Raw genomic sequence first — 17,197 nt, 5'->3', positions numbered from 1 at the left:
CAGGTGGAACAGTAATGTCTTTCCCGTCTGTTAAAGCCCGCTAAATGATGTAATTTCATATGTGGGTCTATGGCGTATAGGCGTCGGTTGGTAAATTCCGGTGTGTTCCATTTCTTTAGAGTAATAATATGGGTGAGCCCAGTGAGGTGCCACGCTGCATCTGTTTTCGAGAATGGTATCGAGGTGCTTTCACATACTTCATGTTCCTCTCGGGCAGCTTTGTCGGCACATTCATTGCCAGTGATGTGGCAGTGCCCAGGTAGCCACTGAAATACAATGCCGTATACTCTGTCAACAACGTGATGGTGGGGTAACCGTATCTCTGCTACCAATTGTTCATGTGGGCTACGGCGCAGAGCTAATAAGAGTGTCTGCAGGGCTGGCTAGGAGAAATAGGAAAATGCATTACCCTAATGGGAAAAAAAATTAAACAGATCCAACGCATATGTTGGAACCTACGTGAGGAGAACATTTAGGGAAGCGGTTACTTAAATTTTTTACAACTAACGGCGATGCTTACAAATGTGTTTACTGTCATCTCATATGACATGTAATCACACGAAATATTTATCTTTATCCATCTCAAAGGTGACAACTTTATCCTCATGCAATTTTTATGTCTATGCACTACACCGCTGGCAAAATAAGCCGAAATGGAAATATCAAATGAGGTGGATGCACATTGTCACATTTCTACGCAGCAATGTCTCAAGGACGGATATCATACAGGATGCATGCCGAAGGAGGAATCGTGATGGTAAGTGTCTGCCCTGAGAAGTACTACACATATCTAGCCACATTTAAGTATTATGTGCTTCCTGTGTCACCGTGACACATACGCGCAGAGTCAGTGGCACATACCGAATGACTGAACCAAAATAATGAAGTAAATCAAAGAGTCCGTTTAATATAACGTGCTATTTCATTGACAGGCCGGTGTGATTTAGAGATACTTGTGAACTGACATTATATGCCCAGATTTTTGTAGGGATCTTGCTGTTATTATTGTTGTTGTTGTTGTGCAGAACAGAGGTGCGCTTACTGGCACTACTTTGTCGGTCAGTACACAGGAGTTATGTAAGCCTGTTCTCTGGTACCTGCATTCTGCGCACATATAACTTCGTATAGGTATGCACAGATACATCCACCGAGATACGGATCAACCCAGCAGTAGACAACAGCTATGCCAAACCCGGCAGGGCAGGCAAACAAAGCTTCGCTTTAAAAGCAGGAAGATGCGCCGTTTCGCTCAACACAACACACACCGACATATGACGTGAATTCCAAAAAACTGGTAATTCGTGACCGAATCCGCTGACATCAAAGGTGAGAAAGAAATAAAAAAAAATCAAGGAACTATAGTTCGCACCGAAAAATAGACAAATATTGGAAACCCCAGCCGTACGCGAACTGTAAGCACTGAATATGTGTGCAGCAGGTCAATGCGCCTTCCCGGAAAATTAGTCGGCTTGCTGATAGCCTATGTGGCTGTCACAATAGCCAAAGATACAAATACAACAGAGCACGGCTCACCCACTTAGCTGTAAATCGTTTAGCTCGCCTTCTTGTGGCTTCTCTGTCGTCAAGATGAACGTTATAACCAACTGGGCAACTGGTTCAGCATCAACTACCGCTAAAGTTTCTTTCTCCTCCTCCTCCTCCTCCTCCTCCTCCTCCTCCTCCTCCTCCTCCTCCTCCTCCTCCTCCTCCTCATCATCATCATCATCACCATCATCATCATCATTTATGTTCACTGCAGGACGAACGCCTCTCCCAGTGGAATCCAATTACTCCCGTCTTGCGTCAGGCGACGCCCTTAACAGACCACCGGTTAACTGCTCTGAGCATTACAAGTCGTCTGTTCGGGTTACAAGATGTCACCTGCACAGAAGCTCCAGCTGGCGTCAGACAGTCAGGAGCGCGATTATGCGAATGTGTCCCCTTGCCGCTTGTTCCTCGGCGTCACAGGGCGGGCTTTGCAGTTTCGAGCTCAGTCCGACATCTAGAGCGAGCCTCGGTAATTCTGCTCGATTGCCACGATTACGGTAAAACCAAGTAGTACAGCGCCGGCAGTTCAGTCGCCACATAGAAAACCGTGCTAGTTTGATATAGCTGCGGCCTTCGATAGCATCGCAGCAGACAGGCGAAGGCGAACTGGGCCGTATCCCTCGCATGTCGGCTAGAGTACGTATACAAACACTTGTGCTCGTTCGCTGTGGGACTCCTTGAGGATAAGTTTGTGCGCAGTGTCAGCATCGACAGATGCGGGCGGCCTTGCCTTGAGTACTTTTCCTTTTCGCAGAGGTGGTGCGTTAGAGTAGGGTACGATATGTTTCGATTAGCTATGCACTAAGACCACGCAGGCGTACAGACCTGAGTGAGCCAATTATTATACCATGATATTTTGTATGCCACTGTGGATAAAGTAGCACACCATGGCATTTCAGAGTTTATAGTCATGTGACACTACTATTAATTATTAGAGAACTCAAATTGAAAAGAGCGAAAATATATATTTGCGTAGTGAACGTTGAGAACATTGCGCGCGGTGAACGGAAACTACACAGGGCCCCTGATACGCCTCACGAGCGCATTGCCTGCTGTTGCCTCCGAAAAACATACACAGGCGCATCGTACTTGGTAGGCATTCTGTGAGACCAATTAGCACAAGGTAGAAGAAAGTTGGGCTCAACACGTATACCACCCCAGTACTCCACAGTGTGTGTACAGTGTTGAGAAGTTGGGTCTTGTATATACATACATATACTCGTAGAGTCTGCGTCGCGCACAATATACAACCTGTCAAGGGCGCTAGTTGCGTGACAAATCAGTGGTTATAGCGCATCTGAACCAATTAGGCATACAATAGTATGGACGCCGGGACACACGGGAGTCGCAGGGAACCGGGGTATGAGCCATTGCGTTGCTGAATGAACGTGTTCCACGTCAGCTCTCTGAATTTTGACTAATTGCGTCGATTATTCAACTCGGATCTTCATGAAAGTGCATCGATCGGTTGTATGAACCTACGTGGACCACCGGGATACCCAATTCCGAGGTAGGCGTCCACTTATTCGGCAATTAGAACCGATTTTGTGACCCACGAAGAGCGCCCACCGGCCTCGGCTTCGGCCGAGGGAAGCGGTAGGCCTACTCTCAGGCCGCATTGAGCCGCAGCCCATTACCGACCAATCGCTAATTTGACAAGCGGACAGTGACCCAATATGTCGACCGCTATGAGAATTGAGGTCGATGGCGAAGAAATTTCGCCGGATCAGCTCACGAGAGCCGAGGGGTGGAAAACCGCCGGCGAGAAGTTGAAGCAAAGGAGCCACGCAAGCCAAGATGGCGGGGAAGCCACAGTTGACGTCAGCAACAGACGTGGCGATGACATCGATGGCACCACCGACAAGAGCCTTCGTCACAGGATGAAGCGAGTAAACAAGGGCAAGCTGCTCAAGGGCGCGAGAATGCCGGACCTCCCGCGCGAAGACGTGAAGATTGTAATGCGGCCACGCGGCGGGCTTCAAGTGAGCGATGTAGCCCGGGTCGAAATCAGCCGAGCGATTACTGGGGCGGCCCAAGTCGATGCAATTGCAGCAAGAGAAGATATTATTTGTCCAAACCATCAACAGAACATAATCGTTGTGAGTACCTCGAAGAGGGAGCACGCCGACAAGTACGCCATGGTGAAACGCATCGACATTCGAGGAACGGCCCACGAGGTGAGCACTTACGAATCGGCGCCTCACGGAACAGTTAAAGGAGTGATACGAGGCATCCCGCTAGAGGACACCGCCCAAGAAATTCAAGACCTAGTGGTGCACAAGCACAACCCGACGGCGTTGCAGGCGAAACGAATTGGCAAGACCAGATCCGTGGTGATCGCCTTCGAGGGACCCAAGGTTCCCAATTACGTGCGTTACGGGAACCTGCTCGTTGAATGTTCACTGCACCGCAAGCAGATCGACGTCTGCTACCAGTGCGGCCGCGTCGGACACCGAATGGACGTGTGCCCCAATCCCCAAAATCGCATCTGCCGGGGGTGCGGCATCGCCAACCCGGACAAAGAGCACGCGTGTGTGCCCAAGTGCGGCCTGTGCGGCGGCAAGCATCTCACCGCCGACCGGGCCTGTAAGGCAAAATTCAAGACGCCGTACGTGGTGCGGCGCCGGCGCTGGGAACGGCGCCGGGCCATCGACGACAGTAGCGAAGAAGATAGAGGTCCTGCAGGCCGTGCCCAACGCAGCACCTCTTCGCGGAGCCGTTCGAGAACGCCGGCCCGCAAGGGCAGCCACCAAAGCCGCCAACGATCGCGATCCCGTTCCCGGGATGGCCCGAACAGGGCCGACCAGGCGCCATCGGCTGGCTCCAAGGACGGCCGCCGCTGGGAGACGATGGGGAAAGGAGGCAGTCGTAGCTCGAGTGGAAGACGCCGGGGATCCCGTTCGAGGTCCCGGACCAGATCAAGAACCCGGGTCGAGTTCAACCAACGAGGGATACTCGCCGAGAAAAAGGTGGGCTGGACCAACAGGTCTTCCGTCGCTCTAGGGGACGACAGAGAGTTCCCACCCCTCAACCCTAACCCACCTGCCCCCTCTAGCCAAAACGCCGCAACACGCCAAGAGTGCGGCGAATGTACAGAACTTAAAAGACTAATCGAAAGGCAAAACGCCCAGATTCAGGAACAGAATGTGCAGATCAGAGCACTCATGAGTAAAATAGACGCGCTAGCTAGCGGCAGCTCAGCGACTAAATTAACCAAAACGAGCCCGGCACCCGAGGACGCCAACGAGAAACGCAAGGTGCCGCGGAGGGACCCCCTCTCGCCGCGCCTAGAGCGGAGAGGAGAGGCGCAGCCCATGCACCAAGCATTGAATGTTCAAGAAGCGATGGACGCTGAAACCACAGCTGACTGCAAGACGGCAGCAGCGGCACCGCAGCCGTCAAATCAACAACAGCAACCACCGCAAGAGGGCAAACTGGCAGCGATACTCGCAGCCATCAATCAAATTAACGAGAATCTCGACAATATGAATGCCAGGTTAGAGGTCTTCGAGGGTCAAATTAAGATCCTGTCAGTCAAGCACGAACGACTGGCGGCGAAGACAGCGACGATAACCGTGAAGAACAAGTTCGCAGCGCTAAGGAAAGAACGCGCCAATAAAGTCAAGGAATCGATCGCGTACAGGCGCGGTCGCATCAAAACGTCAAAGGAAGATGGCGCAGACGCCGAACAGTAAAAAGCAAATCCGCGGGGGGGAAACAACGATCATTTACCAATGGAATTGCAGGGGCATCCGCACCAAGGAAGCCGAGTTACAACTTCACTTAGATGGGCTCGACCAGAAACCGGATATTATCGCGTTACAAGAGACACACGGCAGACCCAGACTCCCGGGTTACATCACGTACACGGATCCGACGGAAGGCGGGACGGCGTTACTGGTGCGCACCAACATAGCAGCCACCCAGCACCTCACCGCGCAGAAGGGCTGCGAACACACGCTGGTCGAGGTTCACACAAGGACTATTGGCAGTGCCGGAAACCTGTTTGTGATGAGCGCATACTGCAGGCCGTCACAAAGGCAGTACGACTTTGAAACAACAGTGAGCCAGGCGAAGAGGTTGGCGGGAAACAGGCCGCTCCTGGTCCTAGGCGACTTCAACGCCCCTCACACTACATGGGGTTACAAATACCAATCTAAACGAGGCAAGGCTCTAGCAAAGGCAATGGAGGACCAAGAAATGGCGCTCCTCAATGAACCGGGCGTCGCCACCCGAAAGGGAAACAGCGTCAACAGGGACACCACCCCGGACCTGTCGTGGATGGCGGGCTCCCTAGAAGTGGCCTGGCGGAACGAAGACGTAGACCTGGGCTCCGACCACAGTATCATAAGTGTAACGATCAAGGGACCAAGGTACCGGGCAGCCCTCGGCAAAGCCCGGATCACCGACTGGGACCGAATGCGCAAGCACACGGACGAAGAAAACGAGACCTCCGGAGAAAACGCGGAGGAGGGCAGACATCAAACGTACGCAGAATGGGCGCGAGAACAAAAGATCGCGCTCGACAGATTTACTCAAGAAGTTGTGACAACGATGCAGACGCCCTTCGTCGACGCCAAACTAGCACACATGTGGGAGGCGCGGCACTCGCTCACGCGAAGATGGAAGCGTCAACGACGAAACAAGAAGCTCGTCAAACGCATCGCGCTCCTCAACAAACAGATCGCTGAATACGCAACCAAGCTGTGCCGAGAGAACTGGATGAGTACGTGCGACGGGCTGCAGGGAACGCTGTCGGCGCGCAAGACCTGGTGCCTGCTCAGACACCTGATCGACCCGTTGAGCAGCAAGACCGCAACCAACCGCAACCTCACCAAAGTTCTGAACGCTTACGATGGCAACGGCCAAAGGCTCATTGAAGACCTCAAGGCGATCTACCTCAAGACGGAGAGAGGGCGATTTCCGATACCGGAGGAGTACGGGGGACCGGAAAATCCGGCATTGGATGAACCGTTCACCATCACGGAGTTGTTAACAGCCATAGACGAGAGTAATAAGGCGAGCGCACCAGGAATGGACGCCATTACATACAAGCTGCTCAATAACATGAGTGATGCGGCGGCACGTGGGCTCCTGGGTCACATCAACAGAACCTGGGAAAGCTCGAAGTTGCCCGCAGAATGGAAAGAGGCCGAGGTACGGTTCATACCTAAACCCGGCAAACCTCTGACCATCGAGAACATGCGCCCCATCTCGCTCACGTCCTGTGTGGGCAAGGTCATGGAACGCATGGTTCTCAGAAGACTTCAAGCACACCTGGACGAGACAAATCAGATGCCGGCGACCATGTATGGATTCCGCCAGCACCTGAGCACCCAAGACGTCTTGATCCAATTACACGAATTGGTGATTAAAAAAGCAACGAGGCACGCGCCCCGGGGTATACTGGCTTTGGACCTCAAAGGGGCCTTTGACAACGTGTCCCACGCCAGCGTGCTCGAGAACCTGCGCAAGACGGGGTGTGGCCGCAAGACCTACGGTTATATCAAAGATTTCCTAACCAATAGAGCAACAACTATCCGGATAGGAAATGAACGGTCAGAGCCTGTGGAGCTCGGAGACAGGGGTACCCCACAGGGGTCTGTCCTGTCGCCTCTGCTTTTCAACCTAGCACTCCTGCCCCTGCCCGAACTACTCAATCAGATCGAGGGCGTGGACCACGCGTTCTATGCCGACGATATAACGGTGTGGACGAACCGCGCGGGTTCCGATGCCTGGGTGGAGGAAGCCCTGCAGAGAGCGGCAACGACCGTCCACGAGTATGCCAGGACCTGTGGCCTGAGCTGCGCTCCACAGAAATCGGAGCTGCTCATGGTACAGCCCGGAAGACCGAAGAAAGAGCCGCCGCCAAACATAATCATCACCATCGACGGCACAGAGATCAAACCAACGCAGCAGATCCGGATACTGGGCCTGCTGTTGTGCAGCGACGGCAAGGCGCACGCAGCCGTCAACAAAATCAAGACCACATCCGAGCAAGTCCTCAGCATGATCCGGAGAGTCACCAACCGGAACAGAGGAATCAAAGAAGAAGACGCACTGCGCCTGGTGCAGGCATTCGTCGTGTCACGCGTAACGTACTCCGCCCCGTACCTCCAGCTTGCGAAGGTGAACCGCGAAACGCTGAACACGACGATAAGGAAAGCAGTAAAACTCGCCATGGGCATCCCAGTCTACTCGTCAACGCAGAAGCTGCTGGAAATGGGTGCCCACAACACGGTGGAAGAGCTGGTGGAAGCACACCTATCCCACCAGAGGGTAAGGCTGAGCCGGACAGATCACGGTCGGGCCGTCCTACGCAAGATAGGATGGCAAATTGAACAGCTACCGACAACGGAGCCGCTCCCCACAACGTGGAGAGACATTATTAAGACCAAGCCCCTCCCCCGGAACATGCAGCCGGGGAGGAACAACGAGAGACGCTCTGCGCGGGCCAAGGCACTGGCTCGACAGCTGGAAGAGGACCCCGAGGTCCTCTACGCGGACGCCTCACTTCCCAAGCACGGAACCAGAGCAACGGCGGTCGTCACCACCATAGATAAACTTGTCACAGGCGCGTCGATACGGACGACGAATACAGCCGAAGCAGAAGAAGTGGCCGTGGCCCTCGCACTCGCACAACCGGGAGTGAGGACCGTTGTCACAGACTCCCAGACCGCCTACGCAAGCTACCGCAAGGGGAACATCTCTTCCGTGGCACTAGCGATCCTCAACAAATGCAAATCACCGGGGCGGGCCGTTGAGCTCGTGTGGGTCCCGGCTCACTCGCAAGTGGAAGGCAACGCACTCGCCGACCACTATGCCCGAGAACTATCGATCCGGGCCGAGGACGAGCCAGGGCTACCACACCCCGTGACAAGCTACAAAGACATCACGCAAATGTACAGAAGCGGCAGATGTAGGCTTCCCCGTCCGCATCCGCAACTCAACCGAATTCAGCAAACGATCGTGCGACGCATGCAAGCGGGGTCGCTAGCGCATCCAGTGCTCTTGCATAAGATGTTCCCAACAGAGCATGACACTTCATGCCCTTTTTGCAGACGGTCAAAAGGCACTCTAGCACACATCCTTGCAGAGTGCACTAAGCTCAAGAACCCCCCACCACCCCTACCCCCCACCCTCCCCAGCCCCAACCCCCCCGAGCGATGGGAGACCTTGTTGTCCAGCCCCGACCTACCGACCCAGCTCGCGCTGGCGGCTAGGGGCCAGGAACTGCTGTTCACATATGGGACCTGAGAATAAGGTTCCACCCCATCTGGTGCAAGCGCGCACCACCCGTCACTAAGGGCTCAGCACAAAAGTTGATTCTCTCTCTCTCTCTCTCGCAGGGAACCAAGAGGCGGACAGGATAGCTCGAGGGCACACTTATTACCGAGCATCCCACGTAGGCGACCTCGAGGAGACCGAACCTGTACCCCAAGACTATTCGGCGATACTAAATTACTACAAGGGCTGCAGAAAGCGGTATCCACCACCGCACAGCTCCCTTAGCAGAGAGGACTCTGTCGCGTGGAGGCAGCTACAAACGGGCTCTTACCCGAACCTACACGTACTCAGCAAAATTTATCCGACACAATACAATGACAAATGCCCCTGGTGCCACGAAACACCCACGCTGTATCACATAACGTGGGCATGCCAGAAGATAGACGTGGCACCCGTTATACCAAACCCGAGTGCGGAACAATGGGAGGGAGTGCTCTCCAGCGATCGCCAGGTCGACCAAGAAGGTCTGATTCGGCGAGCACAACTGGCAGCAGCATCCAGCGGAGCCCTGGACTAAGGGCAACCGACCGTTGTGTTAGAAGATGGACGATTCCATCTGAAGACCGCAGAATACCAGCGAATCTAGAGCTGATAAAGTTTTTCACTCACACTCCAGTCGAGGAGGTTAAAGAAAAACTTTAGCCTCCTTTCTTCCAGTTGCACATTGCTGTAGTGTCACGAGCGCGATCCCCAGTGACGGTAGTGGTCATTTTTATTCTCCGCCCCGTAGTGAACAGACGAGAGAAAGGAGGTGGCATGACGGCAAATGCGTAACCGAACGGATGGGAGGGTGCACAAAGCAAGTCTAATTTCGAGCTCTGAAGTGCCGTCGCAGTAACGAATGGAAGGAGAGTTAGGATCCTTATCTGCACCGTTCAATGTGGAAAACAGAAAAGAAGTAGCAAATAGAAAATGTACAAGAAAGCCGAAGATAGCTGAGTCAAGCACTCGCATGACCTAATGCAATCTAGACCATGCCCTACACCCCCCTCCCTCTACACCCCCAAAGCTAACATGTAAAACCAAAGAGGCAGCTGTCTTAGAGTCTGCCATCACTATACAGCTCAGTGAGTGCAGGGAAATTATTCCATTCACTCTGTCTCTTCCGAGAAACGTGAGCGTTGCGCAACGACGTTGTGGCTGTTCAGGAAGGAAAATGAAAGTTTCCGTGGTTTGAGGAAGGGAAAAACTTGTTACCGCGTAGATGAGCCGTACACGACGCGGCACGAGGGGCTTTAAACTACAGGAAAGGGGCCGACCACATTGTCACAACAGCGCCGTAAGGAAACTTTCTTTCCTAAGGTATGGGCCCCTGGGCTTCAAGGAACGCTGGATACTATAGTCTTCACATCAGTTTCACATCAGGGATAAGGACGCGTTCGCTTATAGCACTGGCGAAGCTATCGCTTGTAAGAACAAAGGCCACCGTAAAGCGTTACAGGTAGCCTGCGCCCTTTCACAGCAAGCGCTGAGTGGTCAGGAAAGAACTTCATAACATTGCCTAATCTGGAGAAAACCAGGAAAGCACCACTGATTGCGTATGAGCATGCGGTGTTTGACATCATTTTCCTTTTCATTCTTTGTTACGTTTCGTGGACATGTACATCCCATATGTTTTGCTTTATGAAGGTGAATCTAACAGTTAGATTAATGTCACGTTACGACTATGTACAGACGCTTCACTTCCACGAGCAAGAAACCACTAAGGTAGACGCAGACTTTCGTATTTAAAGCTCAAGAACGGGTTTGCTGTGTCCGGTACGCTGTCGTCGTCTGGACTTTATCATGCCGTCCTCCTCGCCCTCAACATAAACCCTCACAACACGCTGCAGAAGAACCAAACTTTGCCCTCCGTAAACGAGGAAGGGCAACGAACCTTCAAGAACTTGTTTGCTAACGAGAAGAAATGCGACGCGGGTGACTTCACGGGGCTCGATCTCAAGCACAGCGGCAATACGCGACAGGGAGCTGTGCACGCTCGCCGATGGGCTGTCGCGCAAAGCTTAAAAAATTTAATTATATTCCGGGTTTTACGCGCCAGAATCACGATCTCATTGTGAGGCACGTTGCAATTGGGGATTCCGGATTAATTTTGACCACCAGGGTATCTCTAACGTGGCACCGATGCACGGGACACGGGCATTTTTGCATTAGACCCTATCGAAACGCGACCGCCGCGGCCGGGATTTGATCCCGCGACCTGGTGCTTAGCAGCGCGGCACCATAGCCGATAAGCCACCGCGGAGGGTGCAAGAGTAGGGTTGATGATTAATATGCAAAAGACAAGGATAGTGCTCAGTAGCCTGGCAAGGGAAGAACAGCAAGGGAACAAGGCCGGCATCCAACCCACCGACTCGAGATCATCAGTGCAATGCCGTAGCCACTGGGATGCCGCTTCTGTAGTCAAGCAAAATTCGCCCCCTTGGCTGTTCATGAGCAGTGCTGTGTGCGACGCATACTCTGAGAGTAGTGGTGTCTGTGCTCATGTGTTCGAACACATAGGCAGGCAATATGTTCAAACAGAATAGCTCATGCTTGATGTGGTCGTTCGCAGTGCGGCTTTGCGCAAACGCAGCCTCATTTTCAGCGTTCCTTTTGTTAAGATGACTCTTTGGTGTATGGCATGTTGTTAAACGACGTTTCTGAGGTACCGTCACTATCGACACCACGTCGCCATCATCGTCGCCGTTGGCACGGAGTGTCATGCAGTTGTCACGGAGTTCAGTTGGGCTCCTTTGCAACGGGTTGCAGAAGTTTTTCGCGAAGTTGACGATGGCTGAGGTGTCGTGAGCGAATGATGAATGACTGTAGTTGCGGTAAATGATTTCATAGCCAGGCGGTGACAGTGATGGTGGCGGTGATTCTGTTGTTGATGCAGGCTGTGTTGGCCTGGCCGTCAGTGTGGGAAATTGTTCCGCCTTATGCATCGCTGTTCAAACTACAAAGCGCGATACCACTCGCTCTTTAATTACAGTCGCCATTAGATAAAAGCTGCATGGTGAATGTCCGAAGTATGCCGATTTTTGCATGACTGCTCAAAAGAAAGATTTATGTGTCGGGAGGTAAATCACGTGTGCAGCTTGTTGAAAAGGATTGCGCGTATAGTTTTTTCACTTTTTCGCCGATACTGGTGGCGGGAGTTGTAGTGGTTGCTAAGTGTTATTGTTGTTGAATAATAATAATAATAATAATAATAATAATAATAATAATAATAATAATAATAATAATAATAATAATAATAATAATAATAATAATAATAATAATAATAATAATAATAATAAGGGTGATGAAGGGACGTGGTAATTTCAGATAGTGTCGACCATTCTTGAGTCTTGTAGAAGTGAAGTAATGACTAGAATGTGAGGCGCCGTCTCTCGGGGGGACCAGTGGGAAGAGGTCAGGCGTCCAAAACCTGAGACCTCAGCGTAGGGGAGAGGGTGGCTAGCGCCCTTCTCCGGTGTTCAGCGAGAGCCGAGCAGACCATGCTGCTAATCCAGTAGCTGGTTCTCTGGTGTTGTGCGACACATCTTCGAGAGGGCATTCATCGCAGTTACTTGAGCTTGCCCGCATGCTGCTGGTGCCCAGCCATATATGCAAGACGGGTGAAGGACCCAGCCAGCAGGCAGCGCTAATGACTCGAAAGTGTCTTGCTCGACGTGAAACGAGGAACGGTATAAGGAACCTTCAAGAACTTATTGTTGCGACGCGGGTGACGTCACCACATGCCCCGCCTTGTCCCGTACAACGACGGATGGGCAAGCCTGCGCCCACAGATATAGTTAAGGAAAAACCGGCGCTAGAAGAAAAAGTCGCCACCAGTCGACGTGGTCAGTCTGGTGGAATGTGAAGGCTATTTCACGGGTATTAGCAGCTGCATTAATTTTCTGCTGTGACTGCTATTTCCCTGATATATCCTGTAAATAGTGTACAACGTCTTCTTCTTCTCTTCACCTCCTGCTCTAAGTCTTCCTTCTCTTCGTTCCCCAAGCCGCAACACTGGACAGGAGCGGCAAGTGACTGATTGCCCGGTTTGAAGGTGCATCCTGGCGCGGCGCGTTGGTATGATTGCTGTTTCCGTTACGATGCGCCGCCGGCGCGTGATTTCAGCACGGGTGAACGTCCCTGGCAGAGGTGCAGAATTTTCATGGAGAAGGTTCCGGTGTGCGGCCCTTCGAGCCTCCTCCTAAAGGACTGTGTCGAGGTCGATCAAGTATGGGTCGTCAGGCAGTTGTGGTCGAGTCTCCGAGGGGCAGGAAACAAGCTTCCTGGCCATTCAGCCCTGGAGTCGGTCTTCCTGTTGCCAGCGACCCCAGCATGATCTGGCATTCATGTGAGGCGAACAGTGAGGCCAGTCTCTTTGGCGATTAGTATCGACAGGTGTATCGAGTGTGCAGCACCATTGCGCCAGTTCATCCGGGCGCAGGGCTGTATGGAGGCCTGTGAGTCCATGTAGATAGTATGCTGAGTGAAGGGTGCAAGAGCAGGCTTGAAGACAGCGTCGCTTGCAGCGGATATCGCAGGCAGTTCCGTCATTAGTGGGTCGTTGCAGGCAAGGCGGTAGGAGTAGTAGTCCGTGGTCGTGCTGTATACGCTATGGCTGAAGCTTCGTCACTGAGGGCGGCGTCGGTGTAGACAGCGTGGTGACGGGGAGGAGCGTCAGAAATTTCTGGTTCATGCCACCTTGTGAAAGACAACTGCATTTCTGCGGGGTCGGCATTCACGTTTTGGGGAATAGGCGTAAAGTCCCCGGTCATCGGACAACCCTACGGAGCAGTGGAACAAGGCAGAGGCTTGAAGGGGACTGACAGGTGAAGAAGCGAGAGGATGCTGCGACCGGATATCGTGGTTCTGATAGTCGGAGCTGGTGTAAATGCTTGACAGCCTCGGCTATTGCCTCGACCGAATTCACCTGGTGTTGCTAAGTGGAAATGAATCTCATAACGCAGACATTGCAGTTCTTCCGCCCAAGGCGAGCGGCTGACAACTGATCTATTACCGTTGCATATACGAAGTCATCAGCTCTAGGTGTTCCCAGCCAATCTTCCTGCCAAGCACTCGTCTATATCTCAATGGTGCTCAGCTGCTGGAATTTGACGAAAACCGCCGTATTGAAGATCGCGTAGCCCATAGCCAAACATCCGTAGTCACACGCCTTTTCTTTTTTAATGTCACATCATTATAGGCGGACTTCACCCACTTTGGAGGTATCGTCGTGCGGTCCAAAAATGTGGGCACATCCCGAAAGCAATACACAGTCTAACAGAGCGTCTCAAATATTTAGCTGTGACGAGTGAAGGATGCAAGAAACTGGCATGTAATGCAGGCACTAGATATTTCGAAGAAAGGCTTTAGCACAAGAGAAGCATGCCTGCGATAGTGGCCTAATGGTTAGAGCATAGGGTTTACGTGCTGGGAGGCGTAGGTTCGGTCACGCATGTTTTATAGCATTATGGGCGGACTCCACCCACTTTGAAGATATCTGAAAGAAAATTCGAGATGTTCTGAGCGATCGCGTCGCAGTATGCACGGTATCGCAAAAGAGATACTATATATAGAAACGTCACTTTGATAAATGGCAGCATGCGCCAGGTCACGCACGACGCACGCGTGCACAGCTGTCGATACATCACAATCTAAGTATGATATCGCACACTTAGACAGTCAGCAGGGCCTCATGTTCTAGCCTACTTTTTTCTTCTTTTTCTCACGTGGCCTTTTTCGCTGCTAGCTTTACTCGAAATTATAGGGACGAGGTGGCGAGCGGAAGTTTGGCGGTAACTAGAACGTTTATGAAGTTGGTGTAAGTAAGCTGAGGGGCGTAATGTTTAGGGTTTCTTGAAATGCACGTCGGGACGACAAATGTAGCGAAATAAAAACATCAATACTGACAACCAGGCTCGAAAAACTCATTCGACAGCGTCCTTCACCGTACGCGCCATTGTCAAAAGCAGTCACACGACTCTACGTAGTTTGCGACGAACGTACTGCGCCTATAGAACAGGAGCACCATATCATAAATTATGTGTGTTCAGCGCAGAAGCACTTGTTCTTTCATAGCTTTGGGAGGCAGTGCAAAGATAGTAGTCTCTTTTTTAATTATTGCGGCAACGTGAACTTTAGCTAATCTTTTCCTTTATCAGACAAAATCATTAAATCACGAGGGCTTGTCGTTAATATCACTGCCACTTAATTTCCATGCGTTCAATACGTCAGAGCACCTGCAGAATATTTGTCATCTGCAAGAGCCATCTTCGGTATTCGCTGACAGCACCATTCCTTAAGGACACTTGTTAAAGAACTGTGGTTAAATAGTCGTATGGCAACAGACGGCACCATTCACACGTGACAAAAAAAAAAAATGAAAGAGTCCTACTATATAAGGAGGCCACGGTAGAATGAACGCTAACAATTTTTCGTTTGTCGTTCTGCGTGCTGGTCGCTGTGCCGCACATGCTAACAGAGCGTCATTGACGAGGTTAATAATGACACAACAAGGACACAGGAAGGAAGAAACGTCGGCCGAATGAAGACCCTATTGAGATAAACACGTAACAGGAAAAAAAAAGGCCTTGGACTATACAGGAAGACTGCTGTGTGTTCCACGCGCGTTCCCCCGCCCCCCTTTCTTTTTTGCAGCGTGTTCTAAACACAGCAAGCATAGCATTCCCCCAAGCGTAGCAATATCTAGCAGTTCCTTAACCAAAATGATTGTGGAATGAGCAGCACTACTCACGAATTCGTCTCCATAGGTGACAACGGTTCCGACTCGAAGGCAGAACTTCCGGCCCGAAGCTCCAGCGGCTCTTTCGGCGTACCAGTGGAAGAGCACCGAACTTCCTGTGGGCAGCTGATAAGATTCAGACGTATTCGGTTGCGCTTTTGTGGTGGATCCGAACGATGCCTCTTGTTCACAGTCTTTCAAACACGAAAGGCCGGGAAAAGAGCGCGACTGTCGAATTCAGTGGCTAGTAGTCGCACCATGCCTCCTGCATCTGTAGCATCCGTTTCCAATAAACACAGTAGCGATTCTTGAAGCAACGGCTCGAGGCGAGAAGCAACGGCTCGAGGCGAGGTCCAAGAGACGATGCTTGTTGCAGATACGAAGGCGTCCGCCGCTCAGAAAGCCAGGTGTGGCCAGTGTCTAAAGGCAGGCTTGTTGATCGTCAATGATCGTTGGAAATTCCAGGCGCAGCACAGGAAAAAAAGAAAAGAAAGATAGAAAGAAATAGAAGGGAAAACCACTCGAACGAGTTTCGAACCACCAGCACACGTCACTCGGCGTCGAACAAAGCCAGTGAGAGGCCCCGAGCGCGACTGGATCCCGGCAGCCGCAGAGCGCGGGTAGTGAAGGGGCAAGGGCGCTCGCGCATACTGTCCGACCGGCGGAGACCCGGCAACCTCTTTCTCCACTTTCCGGTCGCCTTCGACGCTTCTCGCAGCTGGTCGCCGGTTGCAGCGCGGGCTGCATTACGCAAGCCGCCGCCGCCGCCCGGCTAGCCGATCGACCGACGGGCACGCGGCGGTGCCGTGGGTGAGGCGAACTCGAGGAAAGGGGCAGAGCCGACGACGCTTGTTGTGATGGGCGGCCGATTTCCTCCTCGGACGCGTAACAGCCCGTCCCGGCAATGAGCCCTTAACTCGTTAGTCCCGTAAGCTTCGTATGGACGAAGAATGTCGAGGCGATCCACGCGGTGCGTAATTACGCGAACAAATACGAGTACAGTCGGCCGCGAAAGTTTACGGGACACGTGCTCCACGGCGAATCTGAATTTCTGCTCGGTTTTAAGGCAAGAACCTTCCGTAATTTAATCGATCACTGTGTTGGTCGCACAGACTACCGCACCCCGTAGTATTAAACTCAAGGCCCCAGCTGTTCCCAGGCTTCATGAGAATTGGGCTTGGCAAATTACGTGTCCCGTAAACTTTTGTGAACGTAGTATCAGCGCTCGCGCGAGATAAAATTTGAGAGAGCGGAAACTTAAATGTGAGAGGAGGAGAAAGGGTGTTGCCAGATGCCGGTGGACCTAGCGTCACAAAAGCTTTCGGCACTTTTCCCCTCCAAGCGCCACTTATCAATTGACGCAGAGTCTGATGCCTGTCACAAGCTTTAGTATGATTTAGAGAGCCTTCGGTAAACTTGCACAAAGAAGAGGTAGAACTCCTGGACCGTCTCATCGTCGGGCACAGATGATTGGACACGCTTTGATTTTCTTTATAGTTATTTGCTATGCGGAACAAGTGTCTTGTGTTTCTCTGCATTGGAGTAATTATACAGCAAGGCCACTGCTTACAATGAGAGCACCGTGTTTTCTTTGCAAAACGTGCACGACCCATCGGGGCCCACTGGCCCCCTTATAAGCAA

The 17,197-nt window shown here is 52.0% G+C and overlaps 3 protein-coding genes across 5 annotated transcripts in view; 2 read left to right on the top strand and 1 right to left on the bottom strand.

The window, feature by feature from the left end:
* The window catches only part of LOC135898892 (flavin-containing monooxygenase 5-like), a 146,843-nt gene that overhangs the window by 57,900 nt on the left and 71,746 nt on the right, over positions 1–17,197 (top strand). The gene's annotated exons all lie outside the window — the stretch shown is intronic.
* The window catches only part of LOC139046638 (flavin-containing monooxygenase 5-like), a 105,951-nt gene that overhangs the window by 49,903 nt on the left and 38,851 nt on the right, over positions 1–17,197 (bottom strand). The window contains exon 1 of one of the 3 annotated variants that reach the window (XM_070535721.1): positions 15,569–16,326. The exons of the other annotated variants lie outside the window; for them this stretch is intronic. Coding sequence (XP_070391822.1) covers positions 15,569–15,582 — 14 coding nt within the window. The 5' untranslated portion in view covers positions 15,583–16,326. Of the gene's footprint in view, positions 1–15,568; positions 16,327–17,197 lie in introns of those variants that run through there. 3 annotated transcript variants of the gene reach the window in all.
* On the top strand, positions 2,995–9,434 carry LOC139057440 (uncharacterized). The gene is made up of 2 exons (XM_070535718.1): positions 2,995–4,517; positions 8,898–9,434. Exons 1-2 carry the CDS (start codon positions 3,225–3,227, stop codon positions 8,919–8,921), a joined length of 1,317 nt encoding a protein of 438 aa, XP_070391819.1. The 5' UTR covers positions 2,995–3,224; the 3' UTR covers positions 8,922–9,434.

The sequence above is a fragment of the Dermacentor albipictus genome, chromosome 3, assembly GCF_038994185.2.
Source record: "Dermacentor albipictus isolate Rhodes 1998 colony chromosome 3, USDA_Dalb.pri_finalv2, whole genome shotgun sequence".
Taxonomy (NCBI): domain Eukaryota; kingdom Metazoa; phylum Arthropoda; class Arachnida; order Ixodida; family Ixodidae; genus Dermacentor; species Dermacentor albipictus.
The sequence above is the reverse complement of the archived record's forward strand: the minus strand, read 5'-3'. Positions and strand labels throughout refer to the sequence as shown.

Coding starts and splice junctions, on each gene's coding strand:
- LOC139057440 (XM_070535718.1), top strand. CDS start 3,225: ATGTCGACCGCTATGAGAATTGAGGTCGATGGCGAAGAAATTTCGCCG. Junction 4,518..8,897: donor GGATACTCGCCGAGAAAAAG/GTGGGCTGGACC, acceptor TCTCTCTCGCAG/GGAACCAAGAGGCGGACAGG.